The sequence below is a fragment of the Lepidochelys kempii genome, chromosome 11 (assembly GCF_965140285.1).
Source record: "Lepidochelys kempii isolate rLepKem1 chromosome 11, rLepKem1.hap1, whole genome shotgun sequence".
NCBI classification, from domain to species: Eukaryota; Metazoa; Chordata; order Testudines; family Cheloniidae; genus Lepidochelys; species Lepidochelys kempii.
In genome coordinates, this window is record NC_136390.1 from 45365867 (window position 1) to 45386899 (window position 21033).

At 39.4% G+C, this 21033-nt stretch overlaps 1 protein-coding gene across 1 annotated transcript in view; it reads right to left on the minus strand.

The window, feature by feature from the left end:
- TTN (titin) overlaps positions 1-21033 on the minus strand; it is a 468698-nt gene that overhangs the window by 331899 nt on the left and 115766 nt on the right. The window contains exons 20-25 of the mRNA XM_078847988.1: positions 17996-18179; positions 15553-15665; positions 9688-9813; positions 8877-8963; positions 3396-4282; positions 852-1024 (exon numbers count right to left, since the gene is read on the minus strand). Of these exons, the coding sequence (XP_078704114.1) occupies positions 852-1024; positions 3396-4282; positions 8877-8963; positions 9688-9813; positions 15553-15665; positions 17996-18179 (1570 nt within the window). The remainder of the gene's footprint in view (positions 1-851; positions 1025-3395; positions 4283-8876; positions 8964-9687; positions 9814-15552; positions 15666-17995; positions 18180-21033) is intronic.

A 21033-nucleotide genomic window follows, 5' to 3' on the forward strand; every position in this document is an offset into this window, starting at 1 on the left:
ATATGGAGGCAGTGGGTATATAGGATAGCTAAGTATATTGAAAAAGTCTTACTTTGAAAAGATCTGGTTGTCATGGGAATATTGTAAAAACAGGGGCTACTTCTCTTACTTAACCATCACTGACAACAAGGGGACAGAGCCTCAGCTGGAGAAGGTTAGCAAAGCTTCACTGACTTCAGTGGAACTATGAGAATTTACAGTAGCTGAGGCTCCATCCCCTTGCTTTAAAGTCACTCAAACAAGGCACATTTTATTAAGCAGAGCCCTTGTATTTAAAACAAAAGGTAGCCATCTGGTATATGCCAGTGCAGCTATGAATATTACAATGATGTACTGTATGGGTTTGAGTAGCTACACCATATCAAGAGACATTTAAAGTGTACATGAGAAAAATGTCACCAGAAACAACACATTTTGATATAATAAGCATCATGCTATATGCATTGATTTGAGCACCATGTTCCTGGATGTGCTTTGACACATGATCTCTACAAACAGCACAATTTGTAAGATTTTTTATTAAGTCTAAGACATCTTGTTTTAGAGTGCAAAACTGTGTCCATCATCCCAACTAAATTTTAAACTAAACATTAATATGCTAAAGGAAGATGAACATCTGATGTAGCAGTGGCATTAACAAAACATCCAATGTGACACAGAAGCAGATTGGTACAGTTTGTGAAAGGTGCAGTGGAAGATAACTGATTTATTGTTGCCTCAGTCTGTGAGAATTAAGTCCCGGTGCTGTCAGTATCACATTTACTATGTGAATAGCCAGTACATTAGTGATACACTAATATAGATAACACACAGCATTGTCCAGTCTATTCTTGTGATAGGTGGCTTGTTACCTTTCACATGGAGGATGGCACTTGATGAGATAGTGCTGCTAGAATTTTTAGCCCGAACAACATAGAGGCCAGCATCTGCATCACACACCTTCTGAATGAACAAAGCATGCTTTGTCTCCTTTTGTAAAAGCTTTAAGTGCTCATCTGCAGTCAATTTCTGGCCCTTCTTGTACCTGAAGCAGAGAGTCAGTTTTCAGGTCAGATTTACATCAGTGTTTGCTGAAGCAGAATTTGCTGATTTCAAACAACCTCTACAATAATGTTAGCAGTAACAGTAATTGCTAGTGGCCACTCCCCAATTCCCCCCATTTATACCAGTTATATTTAAATGAGAGACACAAAAGAGCTATCATGTTGTGTAATGTTAGAAAAGATACAAATGGGAGCCCTGATCCTGTGACCTGCGCTTTTACAGGCTGACACTACTATGCTGCCTTATTGGCAGCAATGGGGTTCTGCAGAGACCAGCTTGCAAGATTGGGTGCTAGGTTTCCTGTTTGAGAATTTTTGGTTTTATTTTTAAATAAAACCTTGCTAAAAAAGGGTTAAATTCACCTATGTCTAAAGGGCCTGTAGAAGATCCTATGCATCATGAAAGCCTTGTAAAAGCTGAAGTGAGTCTTAAATGATGCCCAAAGCGTCACGCAAGTCCTCCAAGGAAGGATGGTTTGGTGGCTAAGCCACTGGATAAGGACTTGGGAGACCCAGGTTAAATTCCCTGCTGAGATTCCTGCGTGAACTTGGGCAAGTCACTTAGGCCCACCTCCTCAGAAGCATTTAAATACCTAGTCCAAAGAAATCAATGGAAGTCAGGCACCTTTGAGGATCTGGGCTTTAGTCTCTGTGTGTCTCAGTTCCCCTCCTGTAAAATTGGGATAAGAATATTAAAGACAGTGAGGCACCCAGATAACTATGGTGAGGATGTAAGTACCTTAGATAGATAAGACAGAGACACATACATAGAAATTTCAGCCAGAGAAAACAGAAAGAACATATGAGGCTGGTGTTCCTCTCACTTATACCAGTGTAAAGCTGGTGTAATTCAATTGGGCCAGGTTCTGAGCTAGTGAAAATTAGTGTAGCTTCACTGACTTCAGGGACCTATGCCAATTTACACCACCAGAAGATCTGGCCCACTGATTTCAATGGTGGTACTGCTGATTTACTTTCTGTAAGTTAGGCCCTAATTGTCTGATTCTGTAGTTTCTACATATACTACATTTAACATTGCCAACATGCAAAACTGCCATTCCTGTTATATGTCTGTTAAAATATATAAATCTGCGCAATCAAAATTGGATACAATGATTCTGGACTGACATTTTATTGTAAAAAAAATCCACTTTCACTATTTTCATAAAATTGTGGCTTAAGAAATGTTCAACTTAAAGTTTATTTTGAAAAACAAGTAAAAACCCCAGCAACATATTCTTTTGTGTGTGAATCAATGTTTAAAAACTGAATTGTAAAGACATCAGCAATACCTTTTCAAAGTGTAGGAGACAGGGATTAAAAACTGATGACTGTGTTACTGATATAGGCAGAATGTACTGAGTGTTTCAGTATTTGATGTGTTTTGCAATTCTTCAGGGAAAAATTCAGATTATTAAGACTTCCAAAAATAAATTGTACTTGGTATGTGATAGTTTATGGTACGTGGTAAACACTCTCTCTCTTTGCAAATGGAAAAATGTTTCTCTATCGGTCTCTGCTTTCCATTGTAGTGCTAGGTATTGCAAAAACTTGGACTAAAATAGCTCCAGGTGCATGGACCCCCATTAGCAAATTAAAACAGAGGTTCTCTATGGGAATGGAGAAAATAAGTGGATGATATAGCAAGGGAAATTAGAGTTAGGTTTTATTAAAATAAACCAGCACATAAAGTTCTAAAGATTACTTTATTGTGAAATCTTCTGGACCCTCCATCACTCTCTTACAATCTTTAGTAAAGGATTTATCAAAAGATTTTTTTACTCTGAAGACATATTTATATTTCTCACTGATAAAAGTTCTTACAAATGTAATAAAAACAACCTACTTTTGATTGTTAAAAATTGTGCATAGGAAATGTGCAGCAGACAGAGCGAATATTCAGTGAAAAACTGGACTTCCTAGTGTATAGGCTTATTTGCATTCAGTCTCTCCATTTTTTGGGAAGAGGGGATGCTTGCAAGTAGCAGGCACACTGATAAGGAATTCACCTACAGTAAGTTGGCTCTGAAGGGGGAATTTTCTTTCATAATCATTTTAAAAAGTGGAATGTTATACTGAAAAATAATATAACAGAAAAAAGTGTTTGATGTGTTTGCATTTGAAAATAAATGTTTTCTGCTCTGATTATTCATAGAGTTGACAGCAGCGATATTATTTCAAGTGGGTTAATTGAAAACAAAATTTTCTTTGCAAATGGAACCATGCAGAAGTGTGGAGTGATATGGATAACAAGCAATGCTCTCTAATTTTCAGATTAGTACACACAGTTATACATAGTGCAATGTGTATTTCAATAGGTATATTTAGTTTTTCTCATTATAAGCTACCCACCATGTCAGTGAAGGCTCGGGAAATCCTGCTACTTCTACTTCCAAAGTCACCGGAGAACCTTCCATGACAGTTACATTGGACAGCAGTTTGGAGAAGTTAGGCGCCTGTCCAGATAGGCTGACCATGCTTTTCTTTTCTGATGCACTTTTAATCTCTTCTTGGGGGACCATCTGCCTTTGACAGCTTCTGGTGGCGTCTGATTGAAACATGAGACCCGAGAATGCAACAGGCAAAGCATGCAGCCTGTCTTGGGTTTTAGTAAAGTTATTAATGTCATGCAATTGTTCTTGTGTTTCTGTCATGCTTCGGTGAGCTTCATTGTGTTGTATATGTGTCTCACACACGTCACTCATCATGCTATATGCAGGCTTTGCATGTATTGTGCAGGAAGCAGTAATGTTTTCAGGTATTTCTGGTGAACTACAAGTCAAAGGAGATTCCACTCCAAATTTTGCATAGTGATCTATGGTAGATGGGAAAAATCTCTCTAACTCATCTGATGTGGTTTCCCTTCTATGATTTGAAGTGTCAGCATAAGCAACAGGTGTTAAGAGATCAGACTTATCAATCATTCTTTTACTGCCAGTGTTTATCTGCATTTGCAAGCTATAGGAGCTGACATGCAGACTATGAGAACTACAGCAGGGTTGCTCTTCCAGATCAGCTTCAGAATGTAGGAGGTAGGATTCAGGCATCTCAGAAAGCAAGGGCAAAGAGATATCATAAGGTGATATACATTTATATTCTTCCCTGGAGGGCATTTCTTCTGCCAGGAGCTCAGTCTGTAAATTATCCTCTTTGGCAGAAGGAGACAGCGCCATATCCTGTGAAACAAAATCCTCACCAGCTGGGCAGACAACTGAAATATCAGCCAGTCTCGTCTCTTCCTTAAAAATAGAACAAAAAGAGAGAACAAGTTACTGTAGCGCACATCCATATTTTCATACACAAGTTAGTAAAAATATTTGGAATATTACTTCTTATTAAACTTAATCCACTCTGGGAAGCAGGAAGAAATTCGTGTGGCAGAGAATCACTAGCAGAAAATTTGCAGTTAGGTAACAGGAGCTCCAAACAGCATGCATACAGTCTGAAAGGAAATACAATCTGAACACTTTATATTTTTATTGATATAGCACCTAATATCAATGTACAGGCTTTTGTGTGAACAGGTGTCAGCCAGTAGATTCCCTGTGCCCTGTGTTTACATGGGTGTTTGTTAATCTGCTACTGCTTTGTGAGTGGTCGCCATAGTAACATAGTATAGTATCTATTTCCTGCATGAGTTTGACTGTACCATTCCTTCTTTATTATAGTAAAGTTACTGGGGCCTTTGATTCTCTTGGGAAGAAAGTGGCTGGTTGCAGTTTGTGGGTTTAGGAGCTAGAACAGCAGGTTTAAGGAATTTTTAGAACATTTTAAATCTTTTTGTTTTCTGGTCAGTTGACTCAGACCTTGCCTGAATCATTACTGAGAGCAAAAACATTACTATTATTTTAATATTATAAGCTCAGGTCCAAATATAGATGAATTTTCTCTAATCATATTCACATAAAGTAGTTGCACATGGCACATGATTGCACAATTGCAGCTGCAAACCAGCATGGATGTAGGCCTGGTCTACACTTGAAAATTAGGTCGGATTAGAAAATCCACACCCTTGAGTGACATAGTTAAGCTGACCTTAGTCCCTGTGTAGACAGCACTAGGTTGACAGAAGAACTCTTCCGTTGACCTAGCTGCTGCCTCTCGGGGAGGTGGATTACCCATGCCAATGGAAGGAGAGCTCCTGTTGGTGTAGGTAGGTGTTTACAATGAAACTGTGCCACTGTAGCGTTTCAAGTGTAGGTAAGCCCCTAGTCTGGTTTATTTAATTGCTTCTGTGCCTGGATCTGGCCAGGACTTTGTACAATGGCAACTGTGAAAGGTGCAATCACATACCCATCCATCCCAATAAAGTACATTTGAACCAAAGCTTCGGGAAGGTATTTTGAGAGCACAATCCCTTTCTTGTTGTCCAGTGCTGCTGTTAAGCTCCGTACAAAATATTTCATCAATCAGCCAAGTGTATTAATTGAATGTATAGGTCTCCAATTTTCTGTCACCTATCTCCATCCACCACACATATTGTCACTAACAAAGGAGCACATGAAGTTGAAGGCTGTGGTGATTCACTACACAGACACATCAGTCTCTTTTTGTGAACTGACTGGAAAAAGCAGGAGTTCTACTGCTTTTATTCTGCCTGAAATGATTAATTTGGTCATGAAATGAAGTGGGCTTAGAATTCATTTTCTATAAACATCCACCATTTGATGAACTCTCACCTCACAAATATCATTTAAAAGAGAATAGAAAATGGGTGTGAACATGGCAAATAAAAATTTCAGTTCTTAATTTGCTGAAAAGTATGTGAATGGATTGCCCCTGCTATTCACTCAGATCTAATCAAGACTACTACATCAAGCCAAGATGTTAGGGTTGGAGATATTGTCAATTGTTTATTAGAGTGGTGATTAATTGCTAACTGGACATATCAAACTCATTTGACCTTCTGATATTGTCACATATACCTGTTTCAGCTTCAGTCCTGCCCAGGCTTGCACATCATTAAGCCCTGAGGCTGTATCTGGGGTTCCAGAGACCAAGATCAGATTCTATGTACTCTATGTAGTACTTCAATAACAAAGTTAGACTAACTGTATTTATTAGACCAGAGTGAGAACCTCCTGGAAGAATATTAAAGCCTGAGCAGGCATATTTTAAAATGATAGGGCTAAGTAATTTCTAAACAGCTAGTCTCCAAGCTCTGAATGAAATCAATGGCCCAGGTCCTTCACCATAGTAAGGCTGCTTTGTTCCACTCCATCTATATGAAGTGACCCCTAAGTAGATATAGCCTACCATGGAAAGGCCACACCAACAAAGAGAATCTTTCAGTGGCATACAGCAGTTAGCCTAAAAGGCTGTGTAGCATCAGAAAAGAGGGTGTATATTGGGCTTTCCTGAACCCCAGCAATCTCCAGCTGCTGTAATGGCTGGTAGATGGGTTGACTGGCAACTGGAGTAAATTTGAGCATCCTTGAGGCTGCTCTAATTTATAGCGGTGATTTGGGCCTGGTGTGCAACAGATCCAGGATTGAGGAAGTACGAAGGTGTGTATGCCACAGCTAAGGACCAAGAGCATTATTTGGAAGGCTGAATACTAATACTGAAATAACTGAATGGAACTGAGTCCCAAAACTTTAGGTGAAATCCTAGCTCTATTGATGTCTATAGCAAAACCTCCCACCGATTTCAATTGAGTCCCTATTTCACCCTGTAATTAAAAAAGGGAGCCCAGGCAACACTTGGTATTGGAAGGGGAGTAACACACAGTATGTTAATTAAGCTTATTTCCAGTTCATCAGCAGAAAGGAAGCCTTTTGTTTTTAAACAAACAGAGCTTATTGTTAGCTATGTTGCACCAAGACTTCACACAAGTTAGCTTGTAGCATTCTTCATCCATATTGTCAGATTGCCAAACAGAAATTTTAAACATTATCCATTATCAGCTATCCTGGTTTTCTTCTTTTTTTTTTAAATTTTACTTGAATTTACCACCTCCCACCCTGAGGAATATTTCACATTATTATGGTGCTTTATTTACATGTACTTAGATGAATCAGGATCCTGAGGTTCCAATCTGTTCTTTATAGTAAAGAAATTAATACCAGTAATTTAAATATTTCTTTTGTATTGCTTGTCCCACTAAGTCCCATATTTAGGCACTAACAATTTGGGAGTTTTCGTATGCAATTTCTGTATGTCCACTGAGTAAAAACAATTTAGCCCATTAAGATGCGTGAGCATGTATTGTAATTCTTTGAGTCAGTCCCACTTAGTTCCATCATGCATTATCATCAGCATGCACAGTATTATTTGGTTATTTATTTCTGATCTCTACGGCATGTAACTCAGACAATAAAAAGGTGACTGAACTGTTTTCAGGTGAGCATGAAGAGCAGGCTGATTTAGTGTTGTTGCATATTTGATATAGAGCCTTGTACCAATTGCACCACAGATTATGTATGACTTGTCACCATGCTGAACTGCTGACAGCTGTAATTGTGTTTCATCACATTTTCATTAGAAGCCTGCTCTGCTATCATTTACACTGACACAAATCTGGAGTAACTCCTCTGACTTACTGGAATTACTCTGGACTTACATCAATGTAACAGAGCAGAAACTGATCCTAAAGATCAGTCTGTCAGCGTTTCAGCATCCTCTGTTAATTACTCAATTGTAGGGCAAAAGTCCTACTAGGACTTTTGAGACTAGGGCAGTGTGACAGGCTGTACCTCGGGGGAAAACCCTACACCCCCATGTTCATCTTTATAAAATGATTGTGTGGTATCCAATGCAAAGTTTGTCATGTTGGGTGTCTTTGGAAGGCTCATAATGCACTGAGCATGGTTGTTATAGTGATGTTATAGTAATTGTTACAGTAATGTTATGGTAAGGTTATAATTTCATGTATATAGTTATGAGGCTGAAAATGTAACCTCATGGCTTAAAGCAAGCCCATGCAAAAACTCTCCAAGAACAAAGAGGCAGTTCACACCTCGGCAGGGCATGGATGCGACAAACCCAGCCCAGCCTCACAGGAACAATGGACACTTGCTCAGGCAGCAACAAAAGAATCTGTTAGATCCTGGAGGGAGTCACCCCCTCCCTTGGACAGTTTGGGATTGCAATGAGGTAATGCTCACCTGACTCTGAAGGGGCGGAAGGAGGGAGCCAAGAGGAAAGAAAGGACATGATAAAAGGGAGAGACATTTTGCCATGCTCGCTCTCTTCCGCCTACATCTACAGACATCACTACAACCAAGCGACTGAACCACTGATCAAAGGGGAGAGCCTGGCTGAAGAGCCAGCCTCTGGTGAGAAGCATCTAAGTTTGTAAGGACACTGAAATATTAAGATCAGCTTAGAATGCATTTTGCTTTTATTTCATTTGACCAAATCTGACTTGCTATGCGTTGACTTATAATCACTTAAATCTACATTTATAGTTAATAAACCTGTTTGTTTATTCTACCTGAAGCAGTGCATTCAGTTTGCAGTGTGTCAGAGACTCCCCCTGAGTACATGGCTGGTACATATAAATTTCTTTGTTAAATTAAGCTTGCAGCGGCCAGTGGGCATAACTGGACACTGCAAGACGGAGGTTCCTAGGGTTGTTTCTGAGACTGGAGATATTGGCTAGTATCATTCGCTTGCAAGTAGGTGGGAGCAGCTTACATGCCAGAGGCTGTGCGTGAACAGCCTAGGAGTGGGGGTTCTCACAGCAGAGGAAGGTAAGGCTGGCTCCAGAGTCAAGGATTGGAGTGGCCTAGCAGATCAGTGGTCCAGACAACACCAGAGGGGAACGTCACAGGGAGAATTTGCTTACGTTTTGATTTTTAAAAATTAAATGTCAGAATGAACCACAGATACCTTTTTAAGATGGGCAGTGAGCAACATACTGTTATTTTCTGTTTTAATTCTGATTTCTGGACTTTCAGTGAGTGTATCTGACTCCACCTACAAGGAAAAAAAAATTAAAGCAACATAAATCATTTAGGTCTCCAGTACCCAAACATTTTGATAGATAAAAGCACTAGTCTTTCAACTTTCAATTTGGTTCAAATCTAGCCTGAGTTATGAGTGAAATATTTATATCTGCAATAATTTATTACATTGTCTGTTAGGAGAAATAAGAATGTGAGGATATCGGGGAATATTAAGAGTAGGGAACTAAAAGAGTACCTTTAGTATCATAATAAGAGGAACCTCCCTAATATTATTGCCATGAGCCTTACGGTATTGTAAACAGACAGGGCAGAGTGAGACTCTACTCATGGGAAGGTAGAATCCTGCAGATACAGTCCCATGGAAAATAGGGAGAGGAGTAAGAAGAAACAGATGGGGATGGGAGTGGCAAGGAATAGAAATGGAGAAGAGGGATCAGCTGACTAAAATTGGATATTACAATTCCACTGAAGAGGATGTGACAGTCTCACTACTACACAGTGGTTGAGAAGAGAAGAGGAACAAAGGAAAGGAAGAAGGGAGCAGAGCGAGTTGGACAGCAGGTAAGGGGAGGAAGAGGAGAAAATGGAAAGTGAAGGGATGGGGAAGAACTACACTGATCATGCCCATGTTGAGGGAGGCTTCCAGCCATTCAAAGCGATAAAGTACAGACCTTTTAGCAATGCACCAAAAATTTTAGTTTACACAAAGTTCCAGTGCAGAAAACTTTACTAACCTCTCGCTTTGCTTTGGTAACTTCCTTATATGTCTCCTGCCTGTTTCTTTCTTGTTTTCTTGGTATAGTGACTGACTCCTCAACAAAACCAGCTGTATCAGGTGTTTTTTCTTTTAATGCATCTTCCTGTTATATAAAGAGAAACTTCAGGGACAGAGCACTACAAGGTAATAGTTGACTGTGTGTTACACTAACATCCTGTACATGGTGGTAAAGTAAACATTTGAAATATATACTACAATCTGTTACCAGTACAGTATAAATTGGTTATAGCAGACCTATTATGCAAAGTTTGATTTGTCCATCTTACACAATATCCAGGATATGTATGGACCAAAGGTGATAGAAGCTTTTCTAGGGTAGGGAAACTGAAAACAGTATATGGAACTGTCTGGAGAGCTGACCTGTTTGGCAAGGAAGCTGGGAAACTTCAAGGAGACCGTTCCCAGAAACAGGGGCAGCAAAGGGAACATAAAATATTATAGAAGTGGAACCTTTAGAAAGAGTGGATAACTAAAACGTGGGTATAGACTTTGGGGAGCTTGTTCTGGAAAGGAAGGTGCCATTAGAGAATCTCCAAGAAGTGCAATATGATTCTAAAAGTCTAGAGGATGGAGAGGAGAAAGTTCTCTCTTTCTCTAAAGCAACAGCCACATAGATGATCTGTTTGGCTTGGGAAACTAACTTTCTCCCTACTGTCTGGGCCCATATTACACAGAAATTTTACATTGATGATGTATCATTTTATTTTGGCTGACTGATTTGCATTTCTAGAATATTTTGTCATCTGAATACCTCTTGGAAGACTGCACAAACTCTTATAAATAGGCATGTGCATAGCATAAATTCAACCTACCATACTGTATTTTCTTAAGGCAGCATAAATTCTTTAGGAATTGGTAAGACAGAAATCTAGACTTTAGCTTCAAAGGACACCAACATGCTGCAAACCAAGGAAAGCCAGAAACTCTATAGTTACAGTTTTATACTTATCACTTCAGCTGAGTGGAGTAAAGTTACAGTCCTGAATAAGTCTCTCTAGCAAAAATGCTGCCTTATCATTTTTCCATTCAACTAAGAATATCATCACATGTAGAGAACTGCTCTAGAGTGCATTGCAGTGCTCTTCCTAGAAGCCAGTTCATTTTTCCAGAAACAATCTTTTATATTTCCCTTGAAAAAAACCCAAAGTGATTTTTCTTTTAATATTCGACAGCCATGTCAGATTACCTTTGACAGTGTAAGGTGACCTTGGTGTGTGTGTGTGTGTGTGTGTGTGTGTGTGTGTGTGTGATTTTATTGCTTTTTAAAAAAAAGATTAAAAAGGAATCAATCCTTTTGGCTGAGAACACTGTGTATATATTCAGACACTTTACTGAATGACTTATTCATTAAAAGATGCAGGTGAAAGCCAGTCAGACATATTGTGAATGGACTATACAAGTATTAGTTTAATCTTTGAGAACACAACACATCTCAGGAAAGGAATATCTTCCATTTGGTGAAGAGTACAGGTTGAGGAATAATCCTCTCTCTCTCTCTCTTTCAAAGAAATTTCACCTCTGGTACTATTCCTTTTGACTGGTTAGAACTTATTTCTCTGAACATTCTAAGAGTGTTATCAAAATAAAAGGTTACAATGATCAGTTAAGAGCATTTGATGGTCCCTAGCTGAGCATCTGACTTGATGTGCATTTGTTATGGTCATAAATATAAAGGGAAGGGTAAACCCCTTTAAAATCCCTCCTGGCCAGAGGAAAAATCCTCTCACCTGTAAAGGGTTAAGAAGCTAAAGGTAACCTCGCTGGCACCTGACCAAAATGACCAATAAGGAAACAAGATACTTTCAAAAGCTGGGAGGAGGGAGAGAAACAAAGGGTCTGTGTCTGTCTGTATGCTGCTTTTGCCAGGGACAGAACAGGAATGGAGTCTTAGAACTTTTAGTAAGTAATCTAGCTAGGTATGTGTTAGATTATGATTTTTTTTAAATGGCTGAGAAAAGAACTGTGCTGAATAGAATGACTATCCCTATCTGTGTGTCTTTTTTGTAACTTAAGGTTTTGCGTAGAGGGATTCTCTATATTTTGAATCTAATTACCCTGTAAGATATCTACCATCCTGATTTTACAGAGGTGATTCCTTTACTTCTATTAAAAGTCTTCTTGAAGGAAAACTGAATGCTTTTTCATTGTTCTAAGTTCCAAGGGTTTGGGTCTGTGGTCACCTATGCAAATTGGTGAGGATTTTTACCAAACCTTCCCCAGGAAGTGGGGTGCAAGGGCTCGGAGGATTTTGGGGGGAAAGACGTGTCCAAACTATGTTTCCCAGTAAACCCAGTTAAAGTTTGGTGGTGGCAGTGGAAATTCCAAGGGCAAAGGGTAAAATTAATTTGTACCTTGGGGAAGTTTAAACCTAAGCTGGTAAAAGTGAGCTTAGGAGGTTTTCATGCAGGTCCCCACATCTGTACCCTAGAGTTCAGAGTGGGGAAGGAACCTTGACAGTTATTATTTTATTAATGTATTCATTTTTAGAAAACAAAGTGCCTACAGGTAATAGGTTCTCGTCCTATGCACTGGGTGCCTAGTTTTTACATGAAAACACATAAGAAAACAAAAAGGACTGCCCATCAAATAATCACTCCAACTCTCAGTCCATGTCCTCCATAATAGTGTGAGAAAAGAGAAAATATAAATAATTTATAAATGCATTAAAAAGTTAGGACTGTGTTTAAAAGCAATAGACTAAGTTCACAAAGCAGTCGAAACAAAGAAATTTCATGTGGTGAAGACACTATTATCATCTAATGAGTTTCATCCTAAAATGGATGTTTGCTCAAACATCGCCAAGGCACATTTTGAAAGATATCCAGATACAAAGGAGGGATACCTAGGAGGAATTAACTGTCTTTTGAAATATATACAGAGAAGGCAAGTTACTTGTACATTACACTTCTCCTTATCCATGATCAAAATAGTTATTTGAAATAGCCCAACTCCCTTTGAAATGCCCATATGCAAATTAGGAGGAAAACTAAAAGTCTTCCTTGTCAAGAGACAAGGAATAATGAGCTGAGGCAAATATGCTTTAACTTGGAAAATTATTAACTCACTAATAATACACAATCACAACAATGTCCAAACATCATAATTAAAAGGTTTAGACATCTGAACACAACCTCAGAGGGAATATTAAGTTATAGGAGGAGTAGAGGGGACAGGCAGCTATCTGGCCCACTGCCCTAGCTCTGGGAAAAAACCCAAAGAAAAGCCAAAGATAAATATGCCAGGGAAACAAGCAGTCAGCATGGGAAGTGAGTGAATTACTCAGATATAAAATGTATTTGCCAAAAAACTCTTTGTTAAAAAGAGCTATGCTAGAAGCTTCATGTCACTTGGGTCAAGCTAACACTAAGAAACAATATTACACTTTCTTTTACAACCATTCTATACCTTTCAAAAGCACAACTGTCAGAACATCTGGAAAGGAATAGTTACAGGATCCAGCTGGTTTCCCACTGCCACATAATCTTTTCACCACTCTTGGTCACCCACACAACCTCAATATTGTCCCCTAAAATTTGCAAAAATAGATGCAAGAAATAAAAAAAAAATTGCTAGGATTTTAAAATCCCATTTCTCATTCAAAGGATCCAATTTAAATTGAGTTGACACTTACAATCTTCAGGAATGGAGAACTGCTCTGACAGATCCTATAAGGCCCATTAAAGTGAGTTCCAGTCCTAAAGACAAGGAGTACTTGTGGCACCTTAGAGACTAACCAATTTATTTGAGCATGAGCTTTCGGGCCATCACAGAAGGCTTTAGAGGGGAAGACTTATCTACATTGACAGATCTAAATCTCATTTACATTCCTTTATACTGCAAAAAGGTGTTAGTGTAAATGAGAACTAGGGCCTTAAATCTTTAAGAACTTAAAGTCCTAGATCAATAGCTTGGCGTTTACATGGATTAAAGCTTCTGCCTTTTTATGTCCCCTGTCCTCTGTGCCTCCTCTAATTCCCTGCACCTCTTTCCCTTACCCTAATTTTCCCCCTTCATCCTTTATGCCATGACAGTTTCTTGCCCACCTTCTCCATCTGCCTCCTCCACAGATCCCAACTCCATGCCTTGGCAGAGCTCAACCATCCCCTACACTTCCTGTCCCCCTGACCCCCTGACCCTGCTCTCCTTGACTCTTGTTCCTCCATGTTCCCCCACTTCCACAGCCATGACTGAAGTCTATAGCAGACCAATTAATAATTATGAAAATTGTAACATATCTTTAATCATTCCTCTGTTTACATATGGAAATAGCTCTGCATAAGTAAGGCTTAAGTTGTAGCCCAGGTAATGGGATAGGGTGAGAAGACAAGGAAACATGAAACAAGATTTAGGATACATGCAAATTTGAACAGAACAGAGCATTTTACCACCCAGCTACATTTATAAGAAATCAGAGCTGGGGCTCTCTTCAGCCTGATTCAAAAAAGACAAAATATAAGTTTCTCATTTGCTCTTAATTTGTGGTCTGGATCTGGGGAAGGAAAATGCTGTTTCTTTCCCTCAGGGCCTCTGTCCGTACTTTGTATGCCTCTTCTTTATACATTGGCTAACAAATTTCTAGTTAATCCCAACTCTGCCTACCTCAGTGCGCTTGTCTTCACTACTGGGGTAAGTCAACCTAATTTACTCTACTCCAAATATGTGAATAATGCAGCGGGAATCAACGTAACTTAAGTTGACTTACTGCGGTGTCTTCACTGCACTGCATCAACGGGAGACGCTCTCCCGTCGACTTACCTTAATTTTCTTGGAGAACTGGAGTACCAGGGTCGACTGGAGAGCACTCTGCCATTGATTTAGCAGGTCTTCACTAGACCAGCTAAATCAACCCCTGCTGCATCGATTGCAGCAGTGTTGATCTCCCCGTAGTGACGACCAGCCCGAGGTGATACCCCATCATAAGCACATTTATATGATGTATCTTTTAAATTCAGGGGGCCAGGATCAGTAAGGGGAATTACAAAGACTCTTCAGCAAGGCCAACAAAGCAAAACAAATCTGGAAGCAAAGGTATGAAATTTTAAAAGTTAAGAAATTGCTCAAAAAGTCAATAACAGGGAAATGTTTTAAGTGCCTTAACTTCAAACTTCTCTAAACTTCCAAGAAAATTTTCATCATGAGATATGATTTAATATGTGCAATTTTTGAGGGTTTAGTTTCTTTGGGGGAAAATTGGGCTTTTAATAGGAATCTAGCTTCATTCTTAACTATGGAGCGGCTACTGCAATTCCATAATTCCTGCTTAATCAATATATTGTAACTAAATGGTTATGCATAAATATATATGTTTATCAGAGTGTTAGGTTAGAAATACTATTATTCTGCTTTAGCATTTATTTTATGATTCTGTTTTCTAAACTGAAATTACTCCTTTTAACACAATTTGACAGCAATTTTTCGTGGCGAGTGGAGAGAAGCCAAGACTGGCTGTTTGACATTCCCAGAAGTAAGGCACCAAAGTCTTGTGACATCAAAGGAAGTGGAAACAGGAGAAGAAGTACTTGAACTGTGAATTTCCTCCTCAAAAGGTTGCTGGAGGGCTCTACTTGCAGTGAGAAGGGAGTACGAGGAGTGTTTAAAAGGCCAGGAGGATTAGACACGGCATTATGTCTGTGCTGTAATGGAAGAATAACTGGTAAGAAAGAGCCTGTTTTGCTGTAAAAGTCTATGTCTTTAAGAAGTACACTGTCTTCCTCAAATTGTCTCACTACAGTTTCTTAACACAAAATATTTATCAAAATACTAGCATTATATAAGCTATTTTAAATCTGTCATGATATATTCCCAAATAAAATGAAATTACCGCAATCTGTTCTTCAAGTTCTCTTAAAGAGATACACAATTCATCAACAGAATCAAGAACTTCTTTGTGTCTTGTTATTGTTCTCTCAATATATTTCCTTCCTTCTTCAAAACCTGCAGACAGAAAACAAACAGCACAACAATGAAATCAATACAATATTATATCAGACAAATAATTGCACTTTTCTGTAGGTTCTGTTTTGTTCCATTAGTTTTACAGTATAGGGTGAAGTCCCTCCTAACTTAAAGCTTTCTGGTTACTGACCCTCACAATCTATCCAAGTCTTTTGGGTCAGTTCCTCCCTGACTAAACAATGTCACTGACCAGCTGACAAATGATTTTAAAGGGAAAGTGGACCCTACAAGTCTCTCTAGGGCTAACAGCTCTTTTATTCAGCCAGGGGAGATTTAAAAGGGGTTTTTCAGTCCAAAAATTATGCTGACCTCCCAGGCAGGGGAGGAAAAACAGTTAAGGGGATGAGGAGGCATTTCCCAATATAAGGGTGTACAGAATGTGAAGGAACCCCCACCAGCATTTCTGGCTCAAGAGGAGTCTGTCCCCACACCGTATTCTACAGTAGTTAGGCTTAAAATGGTGAGCATGGCAGACAGACAGCGGCTACTGGCCCCTCCACACATAATTTTCAACACTGAAAAGAGTGTAAGTTAGGGAGTATCTAAGTGTACATTAAAATTGTAATCTCACCATTTGGCTTATCAGTTTTCACTAAGCAGCCCAGGACTGGGAATGCCTCTTTTCCCAGGAGGGGTGACACAGCATGAGCTCCCTCTAGTGACAGGGCTTTAACACTAACCCACAGGCTACATGGCAGATGATTAGGTGGCTTAACTAAGCAAGGACTGGAGAAATGAATGACATCATTTGTCGTTGTTCTCCATACATAAACCTGCCCCAGTGTTTATTTTGTTGGGTTCAGGGCTTGTACCCTGGGCTGTCCTTTTCTTCTGGGTATGTTGGCCAATTATGCAGTTAGGTTCCCCAGCCTTCTTGGAGATACTACACTAAAGATATTTTCTGACAAATTGGGTTGTAAGTTAATAGCACTGAATTTATAAGGAACTCAGCACCTAATTTTAAATGACCTTCTGATTCTGTGCACTCAGTTCGTACGTGTGCAGCCATTTGCATACGCACAACCTGCACTTCTACATGCAGCTGTGCAAATACAGGTTTCATTTGCATAAACTGGTATGTATACACAATTTGTACTCTGAAAAATGTGGCCCTCAGTTCTGTGACTACCAAAATTAGTTATGAATTTCTTGAGCTTTCATGGGCACTTAATCAAGTTTTATAAATTATGTAAATAATTGAGCACAGGTGTGATATGTTCTATCTAGCCCACAACATTAAGCAGAGGGCAGCTGTATTCTGTACTAGCCAGATTTTCTGAGGGGCTTTCACAGTTTCCTCCAGTTAGAGACTGTTAGATAAAGTAAATAGAAAGTCACTGGGAGAGACAGGAAGAGAATTCAGATCTTCTGACATCAGGTCTGTGGTTAAACCACAATCTTCCCTTCTGTCAATATAACACCTACAGAGCAATCTGCCAGCTACTACATCAGAGAGAGAAGATGGGTGTGGTAAATATCTTTTACTGGACCAATTTCTGTTGGTGAAAGAGTCAAGCTTCTCTCTCTAATATCCTAGGATGGACATGGCTATACCAACACTGCATACAGTTATGTACATGACATTTATAAGGCAATAATCAAATACCCCTAGTTATAAAGAGTGTTAATGTAAAATATGCATTCAGCTCAAAGATCTATAGCTATGAAATACTTCATAGATTTTCCAGTTACAAAACACAGTTAACCATAAAGTCTTAATTCTAATCTCATAAAAACTTCAAGGACATTTAATTTAGACTTCAGGGTAACTCAGAGTGCAGATGGAAAAGCAAATGCCCAATGAACTTTTCAGAACTTAAATTCTGATTTATGTTTTTTAACCCTTAGTTCTGCAACATCTCATATTTCTCAGCCTCAGAACATTGTGTTCCGCACTACCTTAAAGGTTGGGGGCTTTCTCTAGCCAGTGTGAGGAACAGCAGTTTTAGCTACTTTAAGGCTCCCCATCTCCTTTGGGTTAAGTGGGGAAGGACAAGAAGGGCAATTGCTTGAGCAAAGGGCTGAACGGAAGGGGCTCATGTGGTCCACTGGCCCATGCACACCTCAGAGTATTTATACTTTGTTCCCTCCAGGGCATCAGCATTGGTGGCTTCTAGATAATTGGATACTTCTAGAAACAAGTGCCCAGTCAATACTTAAAAAAGCATTTGATTTTAATCTTGTGGGATTTTCTTTTAAAAATAAATAAATGTAGGAATTAAACAGTCCCTTGCTTTCTCCTGTCCCAAACTATTCAATTTGCATTTGGTTAACAGCACAATCGCTAGGCAGCTTAAAGGAGTCCTTACCATATATGTGTTTAGCAAGGTCAGTAATCTGCTGAATTCTTTCCTCTTGTTGAAGCACCATAGGCTTGATAAATTTATAGAACTGCTTATAGAGAATTGCCACTGCTTCCTTCGTTTTACACTCTGCAGAATACTTTCCAACTCTAACGACTGTAGCATTTGCTTCTTCATACCAAAACTGACACTGGCATGTATTAGAGAGGGAAAAACCATGGCATTTAAGTAATGGATACAACAAAACTTTATAAAAACTAAACAAATATTAACAATAAGAGCTTTTGGTGCAGTAGGTTTGTCCTATTCTTATGTGTCTTTGAATAACAGCAGTAAAGATGAGAAGTGACACAAATAATGTTCAGAAAATATGTGGTGATAGCATAACCTGATGAATGATAACTCATTTGCAATATTATTCCTACAATCAAGAGTTGATGAATTTTCTGTTAAGTTGCATTGGACTCCATACAAATGCACTCTCTTTACAAGCAAAATGATATTATTTTTTAGTTACTACCTTTCGAACCTCAGTTTGGGCTGGGAACCAAGTCTGTGCTCTTATGCATCAATAGAGATTCTGCAGGACAAATCAAACCCTCAGTTACACCTGTTATAACTCAATGGACTTCAAACTATGACTTCAGTTACATCTGTGAAACCCAATGTCTTCTATGAGGTTGCATAGATTTAACTCACTGGAAATTACAACTTGATCTAACGACCACGGAAATCTTTGAGGGTCTTTCTATTGGGCTCAGTGGGCTTTAGAGCACATCCTCAGTGAACAATTTAGAGTGATGCACAAAGTGGAACAGAATCTGGTGCTCACTCAGTCTTAGCTACGTTGGCTCTGCAAGGCTAGTAGGAGTAAAGTTCACTCATTTTTTTTGTCATTAAGATCAGAACTGATGACTCTGCATACATGAGTCAAAAATCTGTTGTGTGAGATGGTGCTATTTTTACAGTTCAGTAAAACAGAATAGTTACAAAACAGTTTTTCAGAATAAAATCATTCTTCAAAGTTTAGCATTGGGAAATCCCATCTTTTTCCAGGGGGTGGGGGGATTAAACAAATGTAATTGCACAATTGCTGCCAAATTATTCACCTCCTCAGGGATGAACTGGATTTTGGGAGTGTTTATTGGCAGTGGGGAAATTGTTTTGTCCAAGGATTAACATTTTGATCTGTCATGAAGGAAATCTATTAGTCATGTATTTAGATTAGAATGAAGAACTGAAACAGCTTTATTGCTAAAAATAAATGACCATGATGATAGGAATGTGCTTGATTCACAGCAGAAGCACCTACACAAGAGAGTGTGGATGGGGGGAGGAAATCATATTTAGCTGATTTAGAAATTTAAAGTATTCTGTTTTAACCACAACAGATTTGAATCTTTAAACAAGATTTCATTTTGCAGCTGTACAAACCACAGACAGTACACAGTGACCGGCAGGTAAAGGTCATGTTGATTTGGGGAACATAGAATCATAGAATATCAGGGTTGGAAGGGACCTCAGGAGGTCATCTTGTCCAACCCCCTGCTCAAAAGCAGGACCGATCCCCAATTAAATCATCCCAGCCAGGGCTTTGTCAAGCCTGACCTTAAAAACTTCTAAGGAAGGAGATTCCACCACCTCCCTAGGCAACGCATTCCAGTGTTTCACCACCCTCCTAGTGAAAAAGTTTTTCCTAATATCCAACATGCATCACTTTTTGTTGTGCACTGGAATACATTGTGGAAAACATAATCAAATGTATGTTTCAGAATAGTCCGAGTCACTGTGATTAACACTTATTGATGGAAACCTTGTTCTTACATGAAGCAGGGAGTGGACAAATAGCATTAACGAAACTGAGATACATAGGACACACTGACAATTTACTGTTTTCCATCAGAACAAGACAAGTCAATTTATTAAGTGACAGATGTAATACTGCTGGAAGTCACTGGATGGTGCTACTGGAGATGGCCTTACTAATTCTGTTTATCTGAACGTTTAGGAGATCGATCTTGGGGAAATTCTGATTTTCAGCTGAGGTACAGCTCTTTTTAGATGCTAAACATATCAGCAGTGAAGTCTGTTTTGCTCTTTCTAACTAAAATATTTTTCTTAGGTTGCAGTTGCTGCTTACAGGCTATACACATGAAAACAAGCCAACCAATACATTAATGGCCAAACTCAATCAATCCAGGGCCCAAAGCACAACCCACAGGGACTCCCCAATGGTCCCAAACCCATGCCGTGGTCCTGTACAGGAATCATGGCCCCTCCTCTTCTTGGGTTGCCAGCAAGTTTCAGAGGTAAGACAAATGAAGCATCTCAGAGCTCTTGGAGCTAATGTTTCAGGCTCTCTGCAAACTTAGACAGGCATCAGTTACAAACCAGTCACAATTTCAAGCTTTTCTTTCCATCCATGATGCCTACAAGCAAGGTTTTTTTTTTTAAATGAAGGTTGAGTTCTGATTTTGTGACTCCAGGAGCTGGTTCTAGGAATGGACTTACAGTGCCCATGCAGAGGCCACTCAAGACACTCTGCCGCCCTACACAACACTTTAATGTGCCATCCCCCCTCACCACTCAAATTTGGCCTGACTGCCCCTCAGTCATGACGGATGGGTGGTGGGTGAAATTTGAGCACATGGCATTACGACTTGGCACATGGGGTCGCAACTGCCCAGAAATCTGCTGTCCTTGCAGCTGCCTACCTTGCCTATAGCTAGAGCAGCCTCAGTGCCTATGTTTTAATTCCATCCTGATTCTGTGGCATCAACATATTACAAAAGGGACAATTGCATATGAGCAATATCACTACCTTGAGTAACCTCTCCATTGTCTCTCTGAATAGGATATAGAGAGATCTGTCGCTCTGAGCCAATCAGAACAGTGCTACATACCTTGAAATGATGGGAAATAGTATCACAAAGAAATCACCCTACTTTATGCAGATCCAGTGTTCAAGGAGCCCAGGGTAGGATGTATGGAACTGAAGCTGTAAATCCAGCTTGTTGGTTGGAACAGCAGCCACAGAAGGGCTG